The sequence below is a fragment of the Pagrus pagrus genome (genome assembly GCF_965226575.1).
Source record: "Pagrus pagrus genome assembly, chromosome: 13".
NCBI classification, from domain to species: domain Eukaryota; kingdom Metazoa; phylum Chordata; class Actinopteri; order Spariformes; family Sparidae; genus Pagrus; species Pagrus pagrus.
Window position 1 is genome coordinate 24,664,070 of NC_140197.1, and position 22,344 is coordinate 24,686,413.

At 42.0% G+C, this 22,344-nt stretch overlaps 1 protein-coding gene across 7 annotated transcripts in view; it reads right to left on the reverse strand.

Moving 5' to 3' along the window:
* srcin1a (SRC kinase signaling inhibitor 1a) overlaps positions 1-22,344 on the reverse strand; it is a 118,318-nt gene that overhangs the window by 39,454 nt on the left and 56,520 nt on the right. For 6 of the 7 annotated variants that reach the window (XM_084370353.1, XM_084370349.1, XM_084370352.1 and 3 more), the window contains exons 2-4: positions 12,062-12,091; positions 10,789-11,135; positions 3,678-3,704 (exon numbers count right to left, since the gene is read on the reverse strand). In XM_084370353.1, the coding sequence (XP_084226479.1) occupies positions 3,678-3,704; positions 10,789-11,135; positions 12,062-12,091 (404 nt within the window). The remainder of the gene's footprint in view (positions 1-3,677; positions 3,705-10,788; positions 11,136-12,061; positions 12,092-22,344) is intronic. The other variant, XM_084370348.1, reaches the window with a different exon arrangement.

Sequence of the window (22,344 nt, forward strand, 5' to 3'; positions counted from 1 at the left end):
TCAGTTGAAGATATGGCAACCCTATAGAGCAGACAGAAATACAAGGGCTGGGAGAGAATCCAGTTCAAGATCTACTTTTTACAAGCAGGAGTATCATCCGAGTACTCGTGATGAAGGAAAACTCTCATTGTAGTTTATTCATTTTAGTTTATAAAAACTTGTTCTGTAAAAGGTTCTCTTACTCTTGCGATCAAAAACATCGATCTGAAGCTAAATTCTGAGGCTGTTCTCTAAATACTTTTCAAATGAATAATAAATAAAGCAATTTATAGCAACCAATATCAATTTCAGGCTTAGATTAACAACTTCCGGTTTGTCCACCAAGCCCTGTCCATTCTGAGTATGGACATGAATACAAATAATTTAGTTAGTTGAACAGACACAGAGAACGCTGTCCTCACTCATCCCTAAGACAGACCGTACTGTCTTACTTTCAGTAGGAGCAGCCATGTGGGCGTACAAGTTGCAGGTTGTGACTGTGCAGAAAGGCAGATTAAAAATGTGCAGTGTGAGTTAACACCACATACAACATTAATAGAAATGCACTGTCTGCCAAGCTTAAGGCAAATTTAAGCTGCAAGCCTTCAGCACATTATGTGACATTCTTGCACATACAAGAAGCAGAGAAGCAAATATGGATTAATTACACTGCTGGTATTAATTTGAGTGTTAAATCCTGAAGTCCAGACGTACATTTCTGGTGCTCTGCTCTTCTTTTTGTTCTTTCCCCTGAATGGGATAATTTCCCTGCTCAGTGATATGACATTCAAACAGAGAAAATTCGTCAACCAGCAAATGTCAGGACAGCTTGATGTGTCTGGAATGACAAAGAAGTGTCTGGCTCCTGGGTATTACTTGTGAGACAGGTGTTAAATGGTTAATATCACACCTCAGACCTTAACAGCATCTCTTCTATTTCTCCGGGTCGTTCTGTTTCTCCTTCTAATGATATCTTTCTCTTCCTCGAAAGCTTGTGTCTGCTGCAGTTGTCTGTCTCCCTCTCCTTCCTATTTATCCCCTGTCACTCATTTGTCCTCTCCCACCCCTCCCAAAGCTCACTTCTGATTCTTACTGAGCTGCTTTACGTCAACACGCCTGCTTTCGACTTGATCTCTAGTGGTAGAGGCCAAAGCCGCATCCAGGTGTCATACCTTTGCTGTCTGCATTTGAGGATTTTGAGTCTGAATTTTCTCCCTCTACCAAATAAGAAAAGTTAACAGCTTTCACTTTTAGAAAATGGAGAGAGAAAACAGCTTCCTCACATCGATCCATTTCTCAAAGCTGTTTGTCTCTTCTTCCACTATCATTATTTCTTTTCCAACTCTTGAGGCCAATCTTCTGCCCGGACATACAGTCTCCAACACCCAACACTCACAGAGTCCTGTCTCTTTAAAATACCAGGCGTCATAAATGCATGGAACAAATTGCTTTGCCAAATTGCTGTGAATTGTGTGTCGATGCAATCGGCTTGTTCAGAGTGAGAGGGAGAAAAATGACTTGGAGGGGGGTGATGGCTGAGATTGCTTGTGAAGATTCTCTTTTCTGATAGAAAACAAAGAAACAGTAGCCTCAAAACATGGCGAAGAACAACATGTATCTTTTTAGATATTCATTTTACTATGCATCGTAAATGGCCAACTCCTGCACTTGTCATCAATTAGGTTTAAAAAGCCTGTGTATGTCACACCACGTATTTTTTCCACAGGTTGAAAAATGTGTGGCAGTCTTGATAGTAGCTTCATTTAGTGTTTATTTTTAGCAGACAGGCGAACCCAGAGAGAGTCGGGCTTAGATCAGAGCTGGTGGGACGAGGGAGTAGGACGCGGTTTTCAGAAGCTTAAGTGCGAAATGAAGAAAACTGAGCAGGATGAGGTGAAAACATAAAGAGTGTCAACAACAGAGTGTGTGTTGAAAGCAAATAGCTTCAGATCTGTTACCACACAGGACATTTGTGTCGTTTCATTCTAAATTTTATTACTGCTGTGGGCCCAATAAATAGTTTCTAATTCTCTCTGTGCAGTGATTAAATGACGCTCAACTTGATGCATTTTTGGCTGCAGCAAAGCAACAACAAGAGATTAACAGAACAGCAAAGGATCAATAATACCATTTTTTTTGTTTATAGAAACTTCCAGGTAGAAAACACTTGTGCCTTGTAGCTTACATACAATTTATTTCATACAGTATAATAACAACACTTTCACTAATGTTAGTCTGGAGACCTACACCCTACTAATCTGTTTCAGCTTGAGTTTACCGAAAAATAGCAGTAAGAGATGGCACTGTTTGAGTAGATTTGGTTTATCAAAGACGCCAGCAAGGCAACACGATACATCAAGTAAGCACAGTAGAAATGTCAGATCGGATCACCAGAAGACAACAGAAATAAAGAAGTTTGCAGATTTAAAATATGTCCGCAATGCAAATAAACAGCCAGCTTTGATCTCAGCACAGCAGACAGAGTGACACTTCGCACAGGAAGTCAGACAATCAATAAAAACTTGGGAACCTTGGAGCATTTAGCCACTTAACGATACAATAATAGGGGATTTATTTGACCTAAGGCCCACCATTAAGTTTTAGTTTTGGCCCTCCAAGGGAAAAAAGTTTGGGCACCAAAAAACATAAGAATTTGTTTGTTTGATGTTTAAAGCTTCACTTTATACAAACATACCAACAATGTTTTTCAAACCACCTGAAAGTCCTGCAGAGTTTAAAGCGCTGTGTGATAGATTTATGTGATAGGGCTCTAAATTCCATTTTGTATCCCGCTTGTTTGAGGTTAAAGCACTTGTGGGACTGAGGGATAAATTGCTTAGCCTTCCTCATGGGTCAGAGCATATGGCTATTGATATTCAGTGACATTTCCACCCTGTCCAAATGATATTGTGAGAAGGGATTCAGGGAAGACTATATCGCAGATAAGCCCGGGGCTCTTCCCTCTCACACACACATACACAAATATCAATACGTTCTTCTTTCTGTTTAGATAGCATACCTCTGTGCCTCGCTCGGGGAGGTGTAATGCCACAGCAGTGATACATATTACAACGTCAATGCCGGCTAACAAATAGGCTCAACTCTTTCAGCATGAGTGATATTCACTTTCAATGAGTCTTGATTCTGGCCTTCTCCACTATATACATCCCATATTTCCTCTCTGCAACCTGTGGATGAAGCGTGTTCAGCAGGCCAGCCATGACTCAAGCCTCTGTGCTAATGTCAAAGCATTATTTCAGTAATGCCTCAGCGGCACGTCTGAAATGTCTTCTTAATGTCTTAGTCAGTCTGAGTAATACTTCAGCGAGGTCACATGGCTCCTAGCCATTAATGCAAGCTGACTGAGGTATCATAAATCCACAGAGAATCGTCTTCTGCAGATTAAATGGAGCTGAAGTTTAAGCTGTCGCCACCCCTGACGCCTCTGCCACCGCAACCCTACGCACGCACCACAAACACACACACACACAAACACACACACTGCCCGAAGAGTCAAGAGATGCCAAGTGAGCTGGGTGTTGGATGAGCCAGAGGACCGAGGAGATAGACTGGTGATGCCTGAGGAGTCTGATGTGATCCCACAGCACAAACACACACACAGACACAAACACACAATAGAAAGGAGAAAAACAAAGACAGAAAAACAGCACAGAGACAGTTAGACACGCAGCACTGACCTTAAAGCTCCAGTAGTTGGGCTGTTGCTGGAGTTCGTGAAGGACAAAAGAGGGAAGGGAAGGAGACAAACAGAGAAAAGTTAGACACTTGCTTCTTTAATGATGGCTGAAGTTTACTGACCAAAAGAAACCATTATAACAAAAATAATGTGGCAGAGAACGAGCTGAACGGGAGACACAAAATGCAATACATCCTCTGCAAAATACATTATCAGTCGCATTTCCTCAATCATTTCTATCTGACAGGCTATTTATGAAACTCATTAATATTGTTGACAGCTTCATCAAATGCGACTACCTATAAACCACAATCATTAAATTTGATCGGTGTTAATGCAGGGGGTGGCTGTGTTTTGCAGGTGCCAGATTACAGCGCACCTGAAACAAGATTGGGCTGTTGGCTGTAAATGGGGAAGGAAGGAAATGAAAAGAGTGAAATCGAATCAAACAGCAGCCTTCTCTGTTGTTGCGACGTTGGCCTCACTCCCAGACTTTTCCACTACAGGCAAGCAAACCTCTCTGTCTCCTCCTCGCACTCTGCTGTCTCTTTCTCGCTCTTGATCCATCTGCCGTAATGTCTCTGTCTTAACCTCGCCACCTCACCTGCTTATTTCCACCAGCCGCCTGCTGTATCTTTCATCTGCCCATTTGCCCCGACTGCTGCTCTGCCATGTAAGAAAAGGTTCTCGCATGTTGGTCGAGGCCTCGGGACGTGAGCTTTCCATTAAAACACAATTACCCCACAGTCAAAACCGGGCCAAGCCACTGATGGCCCAGAAATACCTCAAAGTGACACGGAGAATTAAAAAAAGATTGTGCCGAGTTCATGAATTTTAATTCTAATCCAAACTCTTATTCTAGTTCTTATTCTTATCTGCAGGCAATTTTCAGTCCATTCAGTCTCCCTACTGCAGGACCCACATAACTCTCCTGGCGCAGCAATGAAAAAAAGTGACAGGCAAATTTTGATTTATGATAGTTGGTGGTTTTTCATTAGAAGCCTTCCATTTTAATACTGTCTCAACAAAGGCTTAGATTATTTCAGTAAACAGGAACATCAGAGGGAGCGCTTTCAACTGATTATTACCTTATTGTAATCTAATCTTTCACTTAATGTCCCCTCATTTTGCTCTGATGCCATTCTTGACAGTCTCTTTCACTTTGTGCTATTGTCTTGCGCTCTATTTCTTACTCTCTTATCTTTGTATTGTTGTGCCACTTCTTGCATGGCTTTGATACAATATTAAATGTTATAATTACTTTAATCCAAAGTGTTATCTGGCCAAGAAGACACCGAGCCTACGTTGACATGAATCCTAATATTGCACGAACAAATCAGACTGATAGCCCAATCAGAATAAAAATTCCTCATGTAAACACCTCAATCAGAAGTGACTGATCCGATCCGGTCCAATCATTTCTATCAGATCGAAATGGGTGGATTTGACAATTACCTTATTTACCATGTAAATGTTTAATCCAATCGTTTCTGTCTGGCTTGAATAAACAATTCTTTCCATGCATGTTCGTGGGCCTATCATTAAGTGTTGTTGCTCCCAGGAGGGAAAGAAACATGGCGGTGTTTTGTGGCTATTACAATATTTGATTGGATGGTTGAAGGCTTGAAACAAGATGGAGGATGTAATGTCTAATCAGAATACAGCTCATGTAACCATCTACAGAATGTTTACAGGTGAGTGCTTTGTAAACTTAATAGTATACTGCATGTACTACAGTACATACTTATTTTGGGGAGTTAGTATGCAAGAAATCAATGGTAACAGAAAATGTGCAGACTATCTTTACAGCATGCTGTTTTGCCGGTAGTACTGAAGTAATCAACAGTTAATGACAAAAAGCAGATGGCATTAATTAAAGCGTGACTTTAGAACGGCACCTTAACATGTGTTCCTTGAGCTGTTTCACCACCATCTACAATTAGTTATATTTTTTTCCAACTGCATCATGGGAGAATAGTGTACAGTATGTCAACAAGACACTCACAAAGCAAAGCCGTTTTAGTATAAATACAGACTGTCTTGAGTATACTGTGTCAGTTTGGCAGTATACACTGAATTCTCCAAACGTCCTTAGAATTAAAACGTCATTCCAAAAAAGTTGGGACGCTGTGTAACCATCATTAAAATCAGAAGGCAGTGTGTCAGTCTGCAACGTTATGAAAACCTTCCAGTTAACACGAATGCGACTAGACGAGACTCTCTCTGTACTTCAGTTCTAACTGCCAGACTCTTTTACAGACGGAAATAATTTGCAGCATCTTAAGATATGAATGAACATAGTGATAGTGAGTTACGTACTAAAGTTAAATTTCTAGTAATGATGAAAGAGCGGAAACAAAAGGTCTGTGCAAAGCGTGTGTGGTTGAAGCAAGTGAAAGAGAGCGAGCGGCAGTGAATAATAATGGTGTACGCGAGCAGAGCAGAGGAAAAGCTGTGAAGCTGTCCATCTAAAACTCTACGAGGCGCTGATTGTCTGTTGAAACAGGTGACGTGTCTTACGTTTTAAAACCAGCTACTGGTGACTTGACCGGCTGAGTTGCAAGCGACATCATCAGCTGGCTCGAATCAAACAGAGGCACTGCTCACACCGCTGGAACTTTTCCCTGCAAGTTTCTAAAAATGTTTCTTTTCCGTCGTGAATATTTGGTCTGAACTGGGTTAAAAAAACACCTGTTTTTTTCTAACAGGTGATGGTATGATGATTGGTATGAAAGGGGCATCCTTGAAAGGCACAGCTGTTCACAAACGAGGATGGAGCGCAGTTCATCACTTTTGTTTTTAACTGCTTTACACAGCATCCAAACTGTTTTAATATCTAGGTTGTATGACTACTATGCAAAGCCATAAATCAACCACATCCAGAAACGCCACTAACTCCTCTGGGCCCAAGCTCATTTGTGATGGACTGAGTTCACATTTTCAAAAAGTATTTGGAAATCATGAACATCATGTACTCTAGGCTAAAGAGGAAAAGGGCCGTCCAGATGTTACCAGCGCAGAGTTCAAATGCCAGCAGCTGTGATGGTGTGGGGATGTGTTAGTGTCCACAGCATGGGTAACTTGTACATCTGTGAAGGCACTATAATGCTAAAAGGTACATGCAGGTTTTGGAGCAACATATGCTGCATTCAGATGACATCTTTTTCAGGGACGTACCTGCTTACAACGTCAAGTCACATTCTGCAAGTGTAACAGCAGCGTTGCTTTGTAGTAAAAGAGTGTATGTACAGTACTAGACTGACGTGCCTGCAGTACAGAATTTTCTCTCATTGAATATATGTGGCGAATTATGAAGCACACAATGGGACAATGGAGACGCTGGACTATTGAGCAAGCGAGGTCTTATATGACTTTCAAAACTACTATTTTACATCAATAGGTGGTGTAAAACAGTGGTAAACATGCCCCTGTCTGAACTTTTTTGGAGCTTGTTTCAGGCATCAATTGATTCATGAGGCATATTTCCAAAAAACAATTAAGTTTAGAAGTTTAAATATCTTAAGTATCTTGTTTTTGGGGTTTTTTTTTAAATCGAATATAGGTTGAAAAGGATTTGTACAACATTGCATTCTGTTTTTGCGTTACATTTTACCAAGTGTCCCAACATGTTTTGGAACTGGGGTTATAGTATTAGCAGAGTAAAAGTATGAAAAAGGGGGACTGCATAGTTGTAGTACAATAATAACAGGGGTAAGACATAATAACAGATGCATAATATAATCCATTACAGCCCTAATGGGTTGAATTAACACGTGTGAAATTATGACCTGCATTCCAAAAGTAGTAGTTATAACAAGGCATTTCATTGTGTATTATTCATCCACTAAATAATGTTTGGCTGATGGAGAGGGGACTCATGCTCTTTATAATTTTAAATGTTAAAAACCTAGTGCATATATCTGGGAGCGCCTGGCCTCGCCGGCACAGAGACAAGTGGGACACTCCAAATGATACAGAGCATAATCTACACCCACGCTCCCTTTTCCCCTTAGCATATAAGTTTCTACCAATGTATGTCAAAGCAATTATTATTAAAGTCAAGTCTTTGATGTTACGCTGAGGAGAATTTCTGTCTCCTAGTCTTCTGTTTTTTTAAAAAGTTATATATATATATATATATATATATATATATATATATATATATAGTAGCTGTCCGGTGAAAACCATGTATGTTTAAAATTTGAAGGATTAAATTCTCCACAGTGGGTTTAATATGGCTAAAAACGTGGTTGTTTGTCTGAATCTGAATCGATAAAACCTGACAGGTCATTGGTAAACTGGGTCACTTTCATGGAAAAGATAATACAGGTTTTTTCTGGTTGGACTCATATTGGCCTTGACTACCTGATCATGTGTCAGTCATTCATTCAGAGGCCAGCAAGTGAAGCCTCGTCCTTGACAATCTGTTGAACTGACAGCGGCTCAGGGGCACCATTGGCGCGTCATAAATAATTGCTGTTCACTTGTTCTGAGAACCTTAATGATTTTATTTTCCCACAAAGCTAAACGACTCGGAGGGCTGTCTTTAATGGTGCAGAAGTGATTTGTGGTCGTGTGTGTCTTTCTCTGCCTGTGTTTCTCTCTTTGTTGCTTTAATGAGGCTTACTCACAGTTCTCAGGTAAAGTAAACACATTCATTCTACACCGCCTCGTGTTGTTTTGACCGTTGCTCCGCTTGCAGATACACTGACGCTGGACTTTGAGTTGAAAATACTGCAAGGAGCGGGTGAGAGAGCAAACTCGAGGGGGCTTGTTTAAAAACAATTCTTCTTCCTGACAATCATCACTGCAATCAATACATTTCTTCTGTGCAGCAATTACACTCAAGACATCGTTTTACACTGTCAAATGTTAACACACTAACTCATTCAGCCGTAATCCCAGATGACAGACAAAACTCTTGACTGAAGCTCAACTACTTAGCTCAAATGTACATCATTTTTAACCTCCTCTTGATTTAAATGTGTAGTGAGCCCTACGGAGACAGTGTTACTGATGCATGTTTGAGATGTCAGATTAAACTTGGGGCTGAGGGGCTGGATGCATAACTGACTGCTAAGTAAAGACACTCATGTATACATTTACACACAGATGTGGATGTGCACCGGCTGGAGTGGCCACGGAGCACCAAGTGAAGGACGTAGCCTCACAGAGTGGAGCGCTGCATTACCTGACCTGCATGTAAAGCAGGCTGCACTTACACCACCCCTCCTCCACTCCTGTCTCTTTTCTCATGTCGTCATCCTCTCTGCACCCCCGCCCCCCATCTCAATCATTCTTACTCTTTCCCCCTCAATCCTCACAGGTCTAGTTTTGTGCCTTGACGTTACCGCAGCCTCTCTTTCTTTCTTTCTCTCTCCGTTTTAAAATCACCTGCACCAGTCTCAACAGCAAATTCACACTCACACAAAAAGGCTCTGAGTGCATTTTACAGTATCGTCCACTCAGCCTTCGTCTAGCCTGCTGAGCATATGCTCACCGTCACCACAACAACCACAACAAACACAACAGGCGTGGAACCTAATCCCAGCTGGCACATCCTTATCCCACACATACACACACACACACACACACACACACACTTCACTACAACAGCCTCCGGCTTCCAGTTTCAAGCTTCCAGTCCCATCTCACCTGCAGTGCACCTGTGCCTGTCCACCACTCCAGTCATCCCAGGCTGTCCGTCAGGTGCAACGAATCCTCATCGCGTTTTAGCCCGTCTCTCCCTCCCTCTGGCTCTCTAACCCTCCCTCCCTCTCCCTTACTCAATCTCGCTCTCTCTCCCCTCTCTCTCTCTTGCTCTCCAGTAGCACATGCGGCGGAAACTCTTTATTTAATTCATTACAACACCAGCCGATTAACTCCTTCGCAGATGGGTGGCTGGCTCCTGCTGGTGCTGGCTAATTGAGCAGCGGGCTGCTTGACTGGCTGCTGCGCTCCTCTCCAGCTCCTCCTCCACCCCTCCCTCCTTCCTCGCTGTCCACGCTCTGCACATCCACAAGATGACAAGGAATCCTGGGCTCTGCTGCTTCCTCCCCTGTGCAGTGAAAATGCCCTGTCACTTCAGGATCTGTCCACTCTCCCGGCTGCTGCTTGAATGTTTTCTCTGCCCTCCACTCGCTCCTGTCTTGCCTCTGTCTTCATTATTGTACAATTCCTCCTTCTCTACACAACCTGACCTTTGCGATGCGATATCCCCACTTGCCATTTATGGGAGAGGTTGCCACGGCAACTATGGACTCTACCTGTCTTTTACCCGCCCACCCTCGCTCACTCGCTCTCTCTCCCTTTTATTTTCTCCCCTCTCCACTGATGTGCGTCTCTGTCACGTCATTGCACTGAATTTACTCTTTTTTTCTCCCTCACAGCGGTGGCGCTCACACAAGAGTGGGTTTGTGTACAGTACTGTAATGTGCATGTGTGTGTGAGTGTATAGAAAAGAACAAGAGAAAGATTTTGAGACAGCGAAACTGGGCAAAGCATAAACGCCATTTGGAGGGAGAGAAGAATTGATATAAACAAGCAGAGCAGAAATATTACCCTCATGTGTTCAGAGGACTTCACTAGCATATGTGTTTTCAATATGTGTATGTGTGTGACTTTCTTTCCCGTCTTTGTAAAGTTCTGCAGGCTCCAGCAGCAGAGAAACAAAGAAAAAACTTGGCTGTGACAGTTTAATGACGACCTCTTATAACACAGATATAAAGGCCACCTGACAGCGTTTCATTACTTATTTTCTCTCCTTCAATTACAACATGCAACGTGCTGCTTTCACTCAGCTCAGTGACAATCTCTATTCCCTCACAATTCATTCTACGCCACCCAAACTGTTGCGTGTATAGGTGATGGACCATTCTGTCACCATACTGACAGGATGACAGGACGATATTGACCACATTGATTGCTAAAAAATCGCATACTGAGCACCAAATGAAGTGGCATACACGTCTCCAAATTGCAGCAAAGTGATAAGACAACAACAGACACATGAAACGTATTAATTAATACATTAACCATACTACAGTATAAGAATGACATTGGGATGATAAATTGTCAGACACAATTCTTTAAAAAGGAGGTGAACTGTTTACCTGTTCTCGTGCAGCCCGCTCTGATGTTCCCCTCATGCTGGCGTGGGAGGGTGAGGGTGATGGCGGGTTGTGGTGCGGGCTGTGGTGCGGATGCTGCAGCTGCTGCTGCTGCTGGTACTTGCTCTTCAGGTGATCCATGAAGGCGTCCCTCTTGCGTTCCATGTCAGCCTTGTGCAGGTTGGTCAGGGCCTCCAGGCTCTGGGCGGCGCTGACGGTGTGGCGGTGCTCCGACGTGTGCACCAGGCCCACATTGGAGAAGCGCCGGGCGCTGTTCCCCAGCGTCCGGTACTCCCGTGGATACTCCAGGTCATCTGTGGAGATCATGTGACTGCCACCACGCTCGGGATCTGAGGGTGGAGGACAGAGGAGGGGAAATGTGGATAAAGGAGAGGAAAGGAAAAGAAGGTAAGGGAAGGAGGAATGGAGAGGAAAGTGTGCAGAATAAGAGGTGAATCACCACCCACACAAGCATGCAGAGATTATAGGGCGGAGATGTACATACACACAGAGCAGGCACACACAGGTGGAAACAAATGGAGCAGGGAGAAGAAGAGTATAAAAAAATAAGGCGGAGAGAGGACAGGGGAGAGAGAGAGAGAGAGAGAGAGAGAGAGGAAGAGAGGAGAGAGAAAAAAAAATGGGATGGGATGTTAGACTATTTGCCACCAGGACGGAGCAGTTCCCTGCAGAATTATTGATTTCAAGTTCTGAAGGGAAGAAAAAATGAAAAAAGTAAAAAGCTTCTGCAATAGATCAAAGGAAGAGGCTCAAACTGAATTTGTTTTGCTGGATATTCCATTGTGATATGCCTGCTTGTCATCTTAAGTAGCTTTCATTGTTTTCTTAGGAAAAGGAGAAAAACAAAAGCACTGAAAACTGAGTTGATTGAAAGTCAGATGGGAACACGAAGGAGCACTTCTTTCATAACTGTCCTTGATGTCGCTCTTTCTCACCAACTCCTGCCCATCTATCTGAGCTTTCCCTCTGTCCCTTGACACCCTCTGCCACTTTCTCTACTGTCTCCTGTCTGGAGGTTACCGATTCTGCTGTCCGTTTTTTAAGGAGGCGCGTCACTCTGACAGCCCTTTGCCTTTTATCAGAGCTCTAACTGACAGACAACACAGCCTGAGGTAGAAGGCACGCAGGAAGGGAAGGAAGACAGCCGGGAGGAGACGGTATGGTTACACAAAAATAAAATAAAAAATGTGACTGAAAAAACGTATAAACTTAAGGTGTGATTAAAGAGCGGGGAGCCTTTTGCCCGGTGAGTTACCTTGCTTAGGAAAACAGGCCCCGGCGTTGGCTAGAAGAGAAACATGCCAAGGGTTAATTTGTGTGTTTGTGCACAGATGTGCAAGCAAACACAACACAACACTGTCACATGACCTCCAGAAATGAGCTATTGTGACACAATAGCACTTTCTGTGAATTACAATTACCTAATGCATAATATATGCATTATAATGTATTCATAAGGGTTAACATACGGAGGAATGGTCTGCTATGAATACTAAGAGTGACTTTGAATAAAGTGCAGAATGGTAAATTAATATTTCATGCATTTTTACACAGAAGTAGCTCATAGATTGTGTTTCTTAAAATCACAAGACGTTTATTCGTATTTGACAAAATAGCAAGTCAAGCAAGTATAAACTTCAGACTTATATAATAATTATGTCAGAGGTGGATAATGAAAAAACAACACAGGTTAAACTAATGGCACAAAAAGTGCTGAGGCTCAATAAGGCTGAAGGAAAAGGACCATCTGTACATTAAAGGCTCATCAGCAGCATTAGGATGACTGAGCGAGGGAGCAGCAGAGGGAGGCTCCTCGGGGCAGGAGCAACAAATGGACTGTTAATGAACGCAGAGGAAGACAAGAGGAAGCTGGCCAGATGGAGGCCCGTCAGAGCTGCAACGCTCTCCAGTGGTCAAACTTAACACAGATGAAGCCTGTTAGGGGCAGCAGGTCCGCGATTATTTTAAATGCAGCCGCAATCAAACTGTGCGCTCGTTGTAAACCCATTTCTCACTCTATTCATTCCGGGAGAGATATCGCGCTTGAGTGTGATCTGCTGTTTCAACACCATGCCCTTACATCCACCACATTATGAAGTGCTGATAAACTGCGCAGGGGTGAGGCGAAATGGACTGACCTCCTGGCTAATAGCATTAGCATTGAGCTCTACGCCGCACACCAAGGCCGCCGGCCATATTCATCTGGTCGCCTCGCAGCCTCCCAGATCTCTGGTTTACACTTCATTAGGCTGGAGCTTATTGTGCATCAGCTAACAAGGACCTGACTCAAGGGCCCCATTACAATGGCTGGCAAAGCTGAGCATATGTACTATGGCTTATTATTGTGACTGAGCATCCACGACGACAGTGAAAAGCTGAGTAGGCTATGCTGCCTCTAGACAAACATAAGGCTGCAAAGAGAGTGAAAAACCACATCAACAAAGCAATATTGGTAACATTTATAGCTATCAATTTCATAAAGTACAAGTCCTAACTGCCAAAAGAAATGAAATCTTTGCATCTCTTTACGCCACTGGTTTGGAATAAAGCCCAAAAACTTTGCAAACTGCATTTTTTGGATATACTTTCCAAAGCTGTTCTGGCTATACAAAGCCATCATCTTGAACGCAGCAGGAGTAAAAGTTGTGTGGGTAGGAGAGTAAGAATAGAAAATGGGAACAGGTTATTCATCTTTACTTTCGTCACTCACAGCCAATGTGTTTCCACATAAGCTGGCAGACAATAACCCTGACAGCCAAAACAATCTGTGCAAGCCCACGCAACGCCAGCATCATTTAAACCTACATAAAAGAGCCTTGATGGGGTGGGTTTCTGCTGAACGCTTTATCACAAGGACGCAATGTGTCTGTCAGCAAGTCTGGGTGTGCAGCAGACCAAATTGCGACTGCAAAGACTCAGAGCCTCCAGGAAAAAAGGTGCAGCGTGTTGGTCAACAAAATAATAGAGGACCTGAACGACCACGGGAGCCCACAATCAGAGGCGATAAGATCTGTGTGTCTGGCCAATGAGGCCTGGGCTGCACTGCTAAGATAGAGAGCACAGTCAAGAGCATTAACCTGCCTAAATAAAAAAAGAGCTCGCTGTGGTGGGCACTGAGAGATAAGACAAGACAAACAGGCAGGGAGAAATGACCTGTGCAGAGAAAAAGATACTGCGAGGCAAAACAAACAACTTTGCCTAATACTGTCTGATTGCATAGTCCAAATTTGGTGTTTGTGAGTTTATGCAAAATAGATAAGCCCTCAATCCTCTTTCCATCAGGAGAGGTGATCACAGATTGATGTTTTGATTATGTTTTTTCATATATTGTAATTAACAATTATCAAGATTCATCCTGCAGCTATATCGTCAACTTTTCACTTTTGAGTCACCAGTCTCCACCGCCTTCAGTAGGTTATTTATACAAGTAGGGAAATTCAGTCCGTGACATGAGGTATTTGCCAATCCACCCACAACAACTATCAACACACATACATTTTAATATTCTGTATCATAACAGCCAAATCCTGGGCCGCATACTTTCAGAAGGAAAGGTGTTTTTTTTCCTCTACAGTCACCTGCTGAACTGGACTTTCAACTCAGGAAGAGGAGCCGCTGCTCATCATATGCATGAACATATGGTATGGAGAATCAAGGGGTGAGAAGGAAAAGTGGATTGGGTGTGCTTTGATGGATTTGGAGGAGGCAGGCGGTGTATGATTATATTTTGGGCATGTTAAACAAGTGGGTGAGAGGGAATGGAGGGTTGAAAGAGAAGCTTCAGGTCTTACAGAATGATAAGAAAGCTGCAGACTGCACATAGGCAAACACAGCACTCTAATAGCTAAATCAAAATGCACAGGGACTTCAAACATTTTGACTCTATACTTATTGTCACATATACAGCTTGAGGCGACATGAGTCACTCCTGTATTCATGGTGTATTAGAAAAGGTATATAAATATTTGGAAGGATGTAAATAAGCGTATACTTTCTGTTGTGACATAAAAAAGTCAAGCAGCAATAAAACAACATCGTCCGCACAATTCATGTCAACAAGGACTACAACTAAGAAATGTTTTCATTACTGATAAATCTCCAGATCAATTACCTCCACCAAGGAGGTAATGTTTTTGCCTTTGTCCGTCAGCTGGTTGGTTGGTTTGTCAGCAGGATTACACAAAAACTACTGAACAGATTTCCATTAAACTTGGATGGAGGGTGAGTTCAAATTTTAACATTGCAAGGTAGTGCCATTCTAGTTCACTCGCTTTTTGATTTGTCAGAAAATAAATGAAAAATTCTGAGTCGATGCTTTCAAATCTGTTTCCTATTCTTTTTTCTATCACATATGATGGAAAAAACACCATATTCACATTTGAAAAGCTACAATTTGAGATCTTGGGCATTTTCTCTTGACAATATCGTTTGTAGTGTCTGAAAATATCGATATATCGATACATTTTGACTCAGACTATTTGAGAAGGTTTCAATACTGATTTCCCACACTATCGATACACCGCTACCAGCTGCACTTTCTCATTCTCTCTTCTCTCCGACAGCAAGTTCACACATGCATGCATGCAAGTTCCAGTATGTAGTTTTGGGAACAAAAAATTTAACTTGTTTACAAAATTAATAAGGTAATAATACAAATGCAGAAATAGTTATTTGATATATTTCCCTATAAATCAGTAAGTTCTTCCTCAAAACTACATAGTGCACCATTAACACAGAGTACATACAGTAGGCCTTGCTCCATTTAATTTTCAATGTTGTAGCAATTTTCCCTGTGGTATCAAACAAGGTATCAACAATCAATATATTTCAAGGTATTAATATATCGAAAGTTTCAGAATCACTGTCCATCAAACGACTATCTCTAATATCTATAAAAACTGGAAAACGTTTCTCAGACACCTCACAGATTGTTAATGAGAGCTTCTGTGGCTTAATGATTTGTGTTCCATTTAAAACGTAGCTCTGAGTACTGTCTGTCTCACCTGTTTAACACATAGGAGTACTTCTAGAGCTGTGATTTGAATTTGAATAGTCAACTGTTCACGGTTAGACATCACGGAAAAGAAGTGGCACGAGTGTATTAATAACCAAGAGGGTAATAAATCTGAAAATACATCGCCAGTTTAAAGAAGTCCCTGATACAGAACTTGCTGTACAGAACATTGTGTCAAAACAAATATGAATTGTTTGAACTTCAGATCATTTTAATGATCTCATTTTATCAGACAAACTTTGTTTTAATGAATGTGCAGAAGCATGCCACCAAGGTCCTTAAGAAAGGCAATCTTTTATAAGTGTGGAAATAATTTGTTTAGCAATGTCAATATATTACTGTTTTCTTCTCTTCTCTGATTTACTGTGGTCTGTGTATCATTACTCTGTCAGAGTGGCACTTCTGTGTTTGCTTACATGTACCCTGAGGATTTATGAGTAAAATACCTAATCATTCATTCATTTAGAGGTTAAATACGGGGAACACAGGTGGTCATTGCATTCAGCTTCTTTGTGAAGTTCTGTTCTCTTGTTTTTTACCCAATATTTTATCTGATTATTTATTTTCTTTTCTTTGGTCTGTCGCTTCATTCAAATCAGATTACAGTGCAGCTGCAGCAATATTTCACTGTTTATTGCAATTAAACCAAGCATTCAATCATCTATCCTTCTAATTAGTTCTCTGTGCTGTTATATATTTAGTTTTTTCTCTGCAGATGAATTATTCCTCTGACTCTCTTTTACTCTTCCATGGTGAATTGCGTTATTAAAAAGGGAGCCAGTTTTTCTGATAGTGCGGTGTCCTCCCTAGAAGGTCTGTCGTTATGCAGATGGTTGGGGAAGCCAAGGCGAAACTCTTCCCTCTGATACACAGCCTAATTTACTGCAAGCATGGCAGGGCTCATTGTGGGATGCCGGCTGTGACAGCACAGGGAGGATAGACCAGCTGAATATTAACCAGAGAGGAAGGAGGGAAATGGCAAAATCGAGTGGAAGTAGGTGAAAACAGCAAATCCAGCACTAGCCTATTAAGGCTTGAGGCAACAGGAAATAAGCCAATCAGCAATGCCTAAAGCTGTTAGTAATGCAACTCTGTACGCTCCGGTGGGAACAGTTAAAACAAATAACTAGAAGGAGAGAGAGGCATGGCTGGATTAAATGTAACCTTCTGAAAAACCACAAATCGGGCCTCTTTTAAGCCTGCAGGTCACAACTCAAGAACCAACTAGGGGGCTGCAGTTGTATTAAACCTTAAAATGACAGTTACAAAGCCTGGAAGGTTACCAGGCTGAAACCAGCTCATGTGCTGCCTGATTACTCTCTATGACGTCCCTGCTACATTACTAATCCAGCAAAAGGAACAATCGACTGGCAAGTGATTCTCATCTTTTTCACTGCGAGCTGTCAAACAAGCCTTGAAACGTACTGCCACTGATGTCTTAAGCCAGACATTTGGATTTCCCCGAATAGCTAGAAAGAAAGGGACTCTGAACTTCAAAAAGAAACTTTATGTTTCCATCTCTATTATCTCCCTTTTTCAGTGTTGCTCCTTACTTAAAACGACATAGCTGGGCGTATATGGACACGAAACCCAGCAGGCATGTGCACTTCACTTTTTTCTCTCCATTAAGGTAATCTCTGAAAGCTCTGAGGCACCGCTGTGCAAGGAGACGTTAAAAGGGGTGAAATTGACGTCCGGGCAGCGAGAGCAAGCCATCAGAAGGAGGTCAGCCTGCATGTCTGTGCTGCTGGACGTAGTAACAGGCAGAGACAGGCTGCGTTGCATAAAACTGACAGAGACAACTGCAATCTGTTGCTCCCCATAAGGTGGCGGGAAGCCCTCTTGTTCATTAAACCACACACAATAAGAACTGACGCGCCCATCGTATCACCTTATGCCCTCCTCTGTCTATCCATCATCTGCCTCTCGCCCACCCACCTCCAAACTTAGTTTCCCTGGGCAACGCTGGGGAATACAGAGGAGGCAGCCAAGTTAAAATTGCAGCAGTTATATGGATCCAGCAAAGCACCTGGTAATACACAATGGCACACACTCAGACAATTAGAGCATGCTACAGCTCCTCTGCAACATCTCTGGGGCCATCTGTGGCTGAAAACAACAAATGTGTGTGTATTCAACTGGAGGATAAATTCAAGAGATGATATATAAATGTGACAGACAGAGAGGGAGAGGGAAAGGAACAGGTGGAGGTAGCAAACATAATGCACCTCTTTGTTTCACTTGTCATTCTGGTAAAAGCCGCCTGTCTTTTCCTGGAATAACAGCAGGCATGCAGCATGTGAGAGAGCCTCTTAATTACAGCCTGTTGTCGAACCAGGTCAGTTAGCACATGACTGCCACTGGGCGTGAAGAAGAAGACTCTCCAGCCACACCTCATTACATCAGTGCAGCTCAGTTTACCTCACTGGGGAGGCGAATGCTACCTTCAATAAGATGCTAGATGGAGACAGGCGGAGGTAATGGAGTTTAAGAGATGGTAGATGGAAATAAGATGTTTGGTGCACATGGAGACTCCATCCCTGACTGTGTACAGAGCGCCTTCAAAGAGTTGCTTCTCCTCTGATAGTACAGAGCCTAGATCTCTGATCACAACAGGGCACAATACTGACTGGAAGTCATAGGTGGAGGATGCATGGAGGGAAGCAGTGCAGCATAGATCAACCTTCAGCTGTGATTTATATGGTAGTCACAACAAATTACACATACTTCATCATTACTTCACTTCGTCATTGTTGTTGCTATTTCAAGTAATTTAATCATGTGATGGAAATTATTTTAACCTTTTAGAAGTCTGCACTCATAAATACTCAATAAATAACAAATACTAAAGCTCACAGGTTTCAAGATTCTGAAAGTAAATTTTTACACCACACAACAATGACTGGAAACCAGTGGCTACCATAAAGAAACGAAAATTAACTAGCTAACTAAATCGCTAAATAATTGTTAGGTGCAGCCCTGCCAAGCAGCATGCAAAAGACCAACATTCATTAACAACCATTAATCTAAATGTTGGTAGAATTATAGCCCAGGACCTAAGAACCAAAGAGGCGGGGGAGGTTAGACGCTGTGAGTCTGAATGACAGAGGCAGCAGTCTCCAGGCCTGAGTCATCATAACATCATGACAAGGCTGTTGCCAACAATATAGTCACATACAGGGCAATGTAATAAGCTTGGCACCCTGCCACATGTACGTGAACTTCCACCATTAACACACACAATTTCATACACACACAGAACTTGGCACAGATGGAGGGTCGTTTAGAAATGTGCAGACCTGTCAAATATTTCCTGAACTACTTGCGTATGTACATGCTAAATGACCATCCATTATTGTTATTGTTAATGTGATACCTTATTGATCACTGCTGGGAAAGACTCTTCCTGCCTGACCCTCAGAGTACCGTGTATGTTACAGAACAGCCTCTGGTGCTGGTAAGTTATTAAAATCAACAAGGAAGATTCAACTCCAGGTCAGCCAATTAAAGGGTCATTATCATCACTCTAGACAACTGTCATTTTGTCTGCAGTGGTACTTTTGCAGAGTGAAATGCATCAAGGCTGAAGAAACAGCAGCAGGAGGGCAAGTGTGCAGCTCACACCTGGTTTGACAGATGAGACGCTGCATTTATTCATCTTTACCTGACTTCACCTTCTGTTAACTTTAAATCCACAGCTGCAACTTTAAACCCAGAGTAGACTTGCTGCCTTTTAACAACCCACCCAAAGATTCACAGCGTGACTCAGAAACAACAGCAAACACACAAATATCTATCTGCACATGTTAAATTCATCCTGTAGCTGTCAGAGATGGAGGTGCTTCTTTAGTATGAGAGAGGTAGCCAGCGTGCTTTCAAGCTAATCTCAATGGATTCAGCAGAGCAGCACGACGCAGCACACTGCTGAGCCGGTGAGCCAAGTGATGAAAGGAGCAACAAAACAAAGCATAAAATACTGATTTCGCAGTCGGGCAACACCGTCACCTGTGGTAGCATCCAACTGATTTCTCTTGTCTTCACAAAATGAGCACATTAAACACTTAAACAGTGTTTTATAGATAGAAACTTTCTTTTAGACATTTCTCTAGATTTGTCAGCAGGATTACAGAAAAACTACTGAACAAATTTCCACCAAGATGGGTCTTGGCCCAGAATAGACCCCAATTTACTTTTGGTGCAGATCCGGATAAAGGAATGGATCCAGGATTATTTTTTCCCAATTTCTACAACATTGCAAGATTTTTCAACATTTTCAGTAATTTACCTGGATCTTAGAAATACATCAGCTGTATTTAGGTGGCTGGTATCGATGAGTGAGAACATTTTGATGCAGATTCTTAAATCATGGCTAAGGATGGGTGGAGTGATACAGGGCTATTGAGTTTGATATTACATTAGTTGGGTCTTGGCGGAGGTATGTGCTCTACTGAGTGCCATTCTAGGTAGTTCTAGAAAAGCAGCTCAACAGTCCCTTTGTCAAATACAAAAATATTAATCTATTCCGACCAAACAAAACACAAAACAAACCCAACAAATTGTTTATTATGATGAAATAATTACTGCAGATGTACGGACAAGTTAATGTAGATGAGGAAAGAAAGAGACTTCAGGAGAGAGAGAAAAGGACAAGGATGAAAAATCCAGACTTTCCCGAGGGGTTGACTGTGACTGTTTATCATGCAAACAGGCCAATTCTGGCTGAGCCAGGTGGATGAAAACACTCGTCCAATCAGAACCCGCCAGCTGTTCCTTTATCTTGCTCACACATCGGCACATATCTCCCCCAGAGCGCACATGAACCAAACAGAAAGCCCTGACACTTGAAAGGAAAGATGCACACACATTAAAGACAGTCTAGCTACTGTACTGCAGCGCCTGACCTGACAAACAGAGGGAGCCACAGCTGATAAAAAAATGAAAAGTGGGCAGGAAAACACTCAGGTGGAGGTCACTGGTAATAGAGATACCCCTGCGATGGCTGCCAAGGACTCTATACTAAATCACTCAGGTGTAATAGGTCATTATCTGTCCCATAGGCCCTATCATATTAACAACACACACACACACACAGTCACACACACGTCCAGAAGCATGTTGGCGCATTAAATTCTGCAGAGCACCCACTAACTGAAATATGACTGACGGGGTGAAATTTGGTCGAGCAGCTTAAGCGGCAAAGAAAATCTTAGGACATAAACGGAAGATTTAAGAAGCCTTCTCTATCTGAGCTGATACGCAGAGCGTCTGCATATTCATGAGATGAGCAGGGTTATTATGAAGGAGGGGGCAACACCAGAGGAAGAAGGCACTTAGGGAGTTATAAATCTTTTCCCTGATGTGTTTCTCCTTTGTGTGTACAGTAGGAATGTGCTGCAGTGTCTTGCATGAAACACATACTCTATTGGTGTTGTAAAAAAAAAAGTAAAAGTGATTAAAACACACACTTAAAGCTCCACAAATCTATATGTTTTATATTAACGATTAATTAAATAATTAGCCTACATAAAATGGGAAAGTGAGGAACGGCCTGAGAATTATCACACAACACTGCAGCTCTGTTAAGCCTATTACACATTTTTAGTTCATCATTTTAGTTTTACAGCCAACAAATTTTACACGTTAGGCATTTGTAGCAGTTCCCCACACAGAGATGTGTAATCATCACAAGCAGGACTCAGGCGACACATACTCGGGTATTTATGGTAACAGGATTTAAAAAAAAAAAAACAATCTCCGGACAGATTTTTTGCACCGTATTAAGTAATCTCCATCTATACTAACAGACTTAAAAATGCATATCACATGGTCATTCACACACTCTGGGCATTCATGTGCCATTGTAAACAGGAATCAGATTGTATTTCTCTTTGCCATGACTGTATTATCAATGTTTGTTTGTGTATGTCTAAATATAAACAATACAACATCCATTCTGTCAACGTACAAAACACAAATACTCCAATATCATAAAGCAATACTCAAGTTTACTCAAGAACTGCAGTATTGGTATAGGCCAGTGAATGAAATGTTTATATATGTTTCCAAGTATAAAAGTGCTGTTAAGTAAAATATATGACGGCGACTGTTACCTCATGGCGTTTTTCCTCCTCTATTTCGTCTATAATAAAAGAAGGCTGCAATGCTGAGGGTTCAAATGTGTATTCACTTTGACATCTTGCACCTGGAACGCTTGGAGGTCGGAAGTTAAAAGTTTCCTAACCTTTAAGTAAAAGCAAACACACTTTGCTGCTAATATCACCCACCAGCCTAATCAAGAACAACCACACAGTTTCTGTTTACAAAATAAATATACAAAACTGCAATGCATCAAAAAAAAAAAGAATTAATTACAAACAGGAATGCTTGAGCACAGTACAAATTCTGACAAATATTTACGTATAGTAGGAAAGTATTTCTTGTCACTGTACATCACCGACTGCAGGTTCATTAAGCCGGCACTGGACAGGTCAAAATCTCTCACTGTTTCTTGCCTCTAGAGGCTG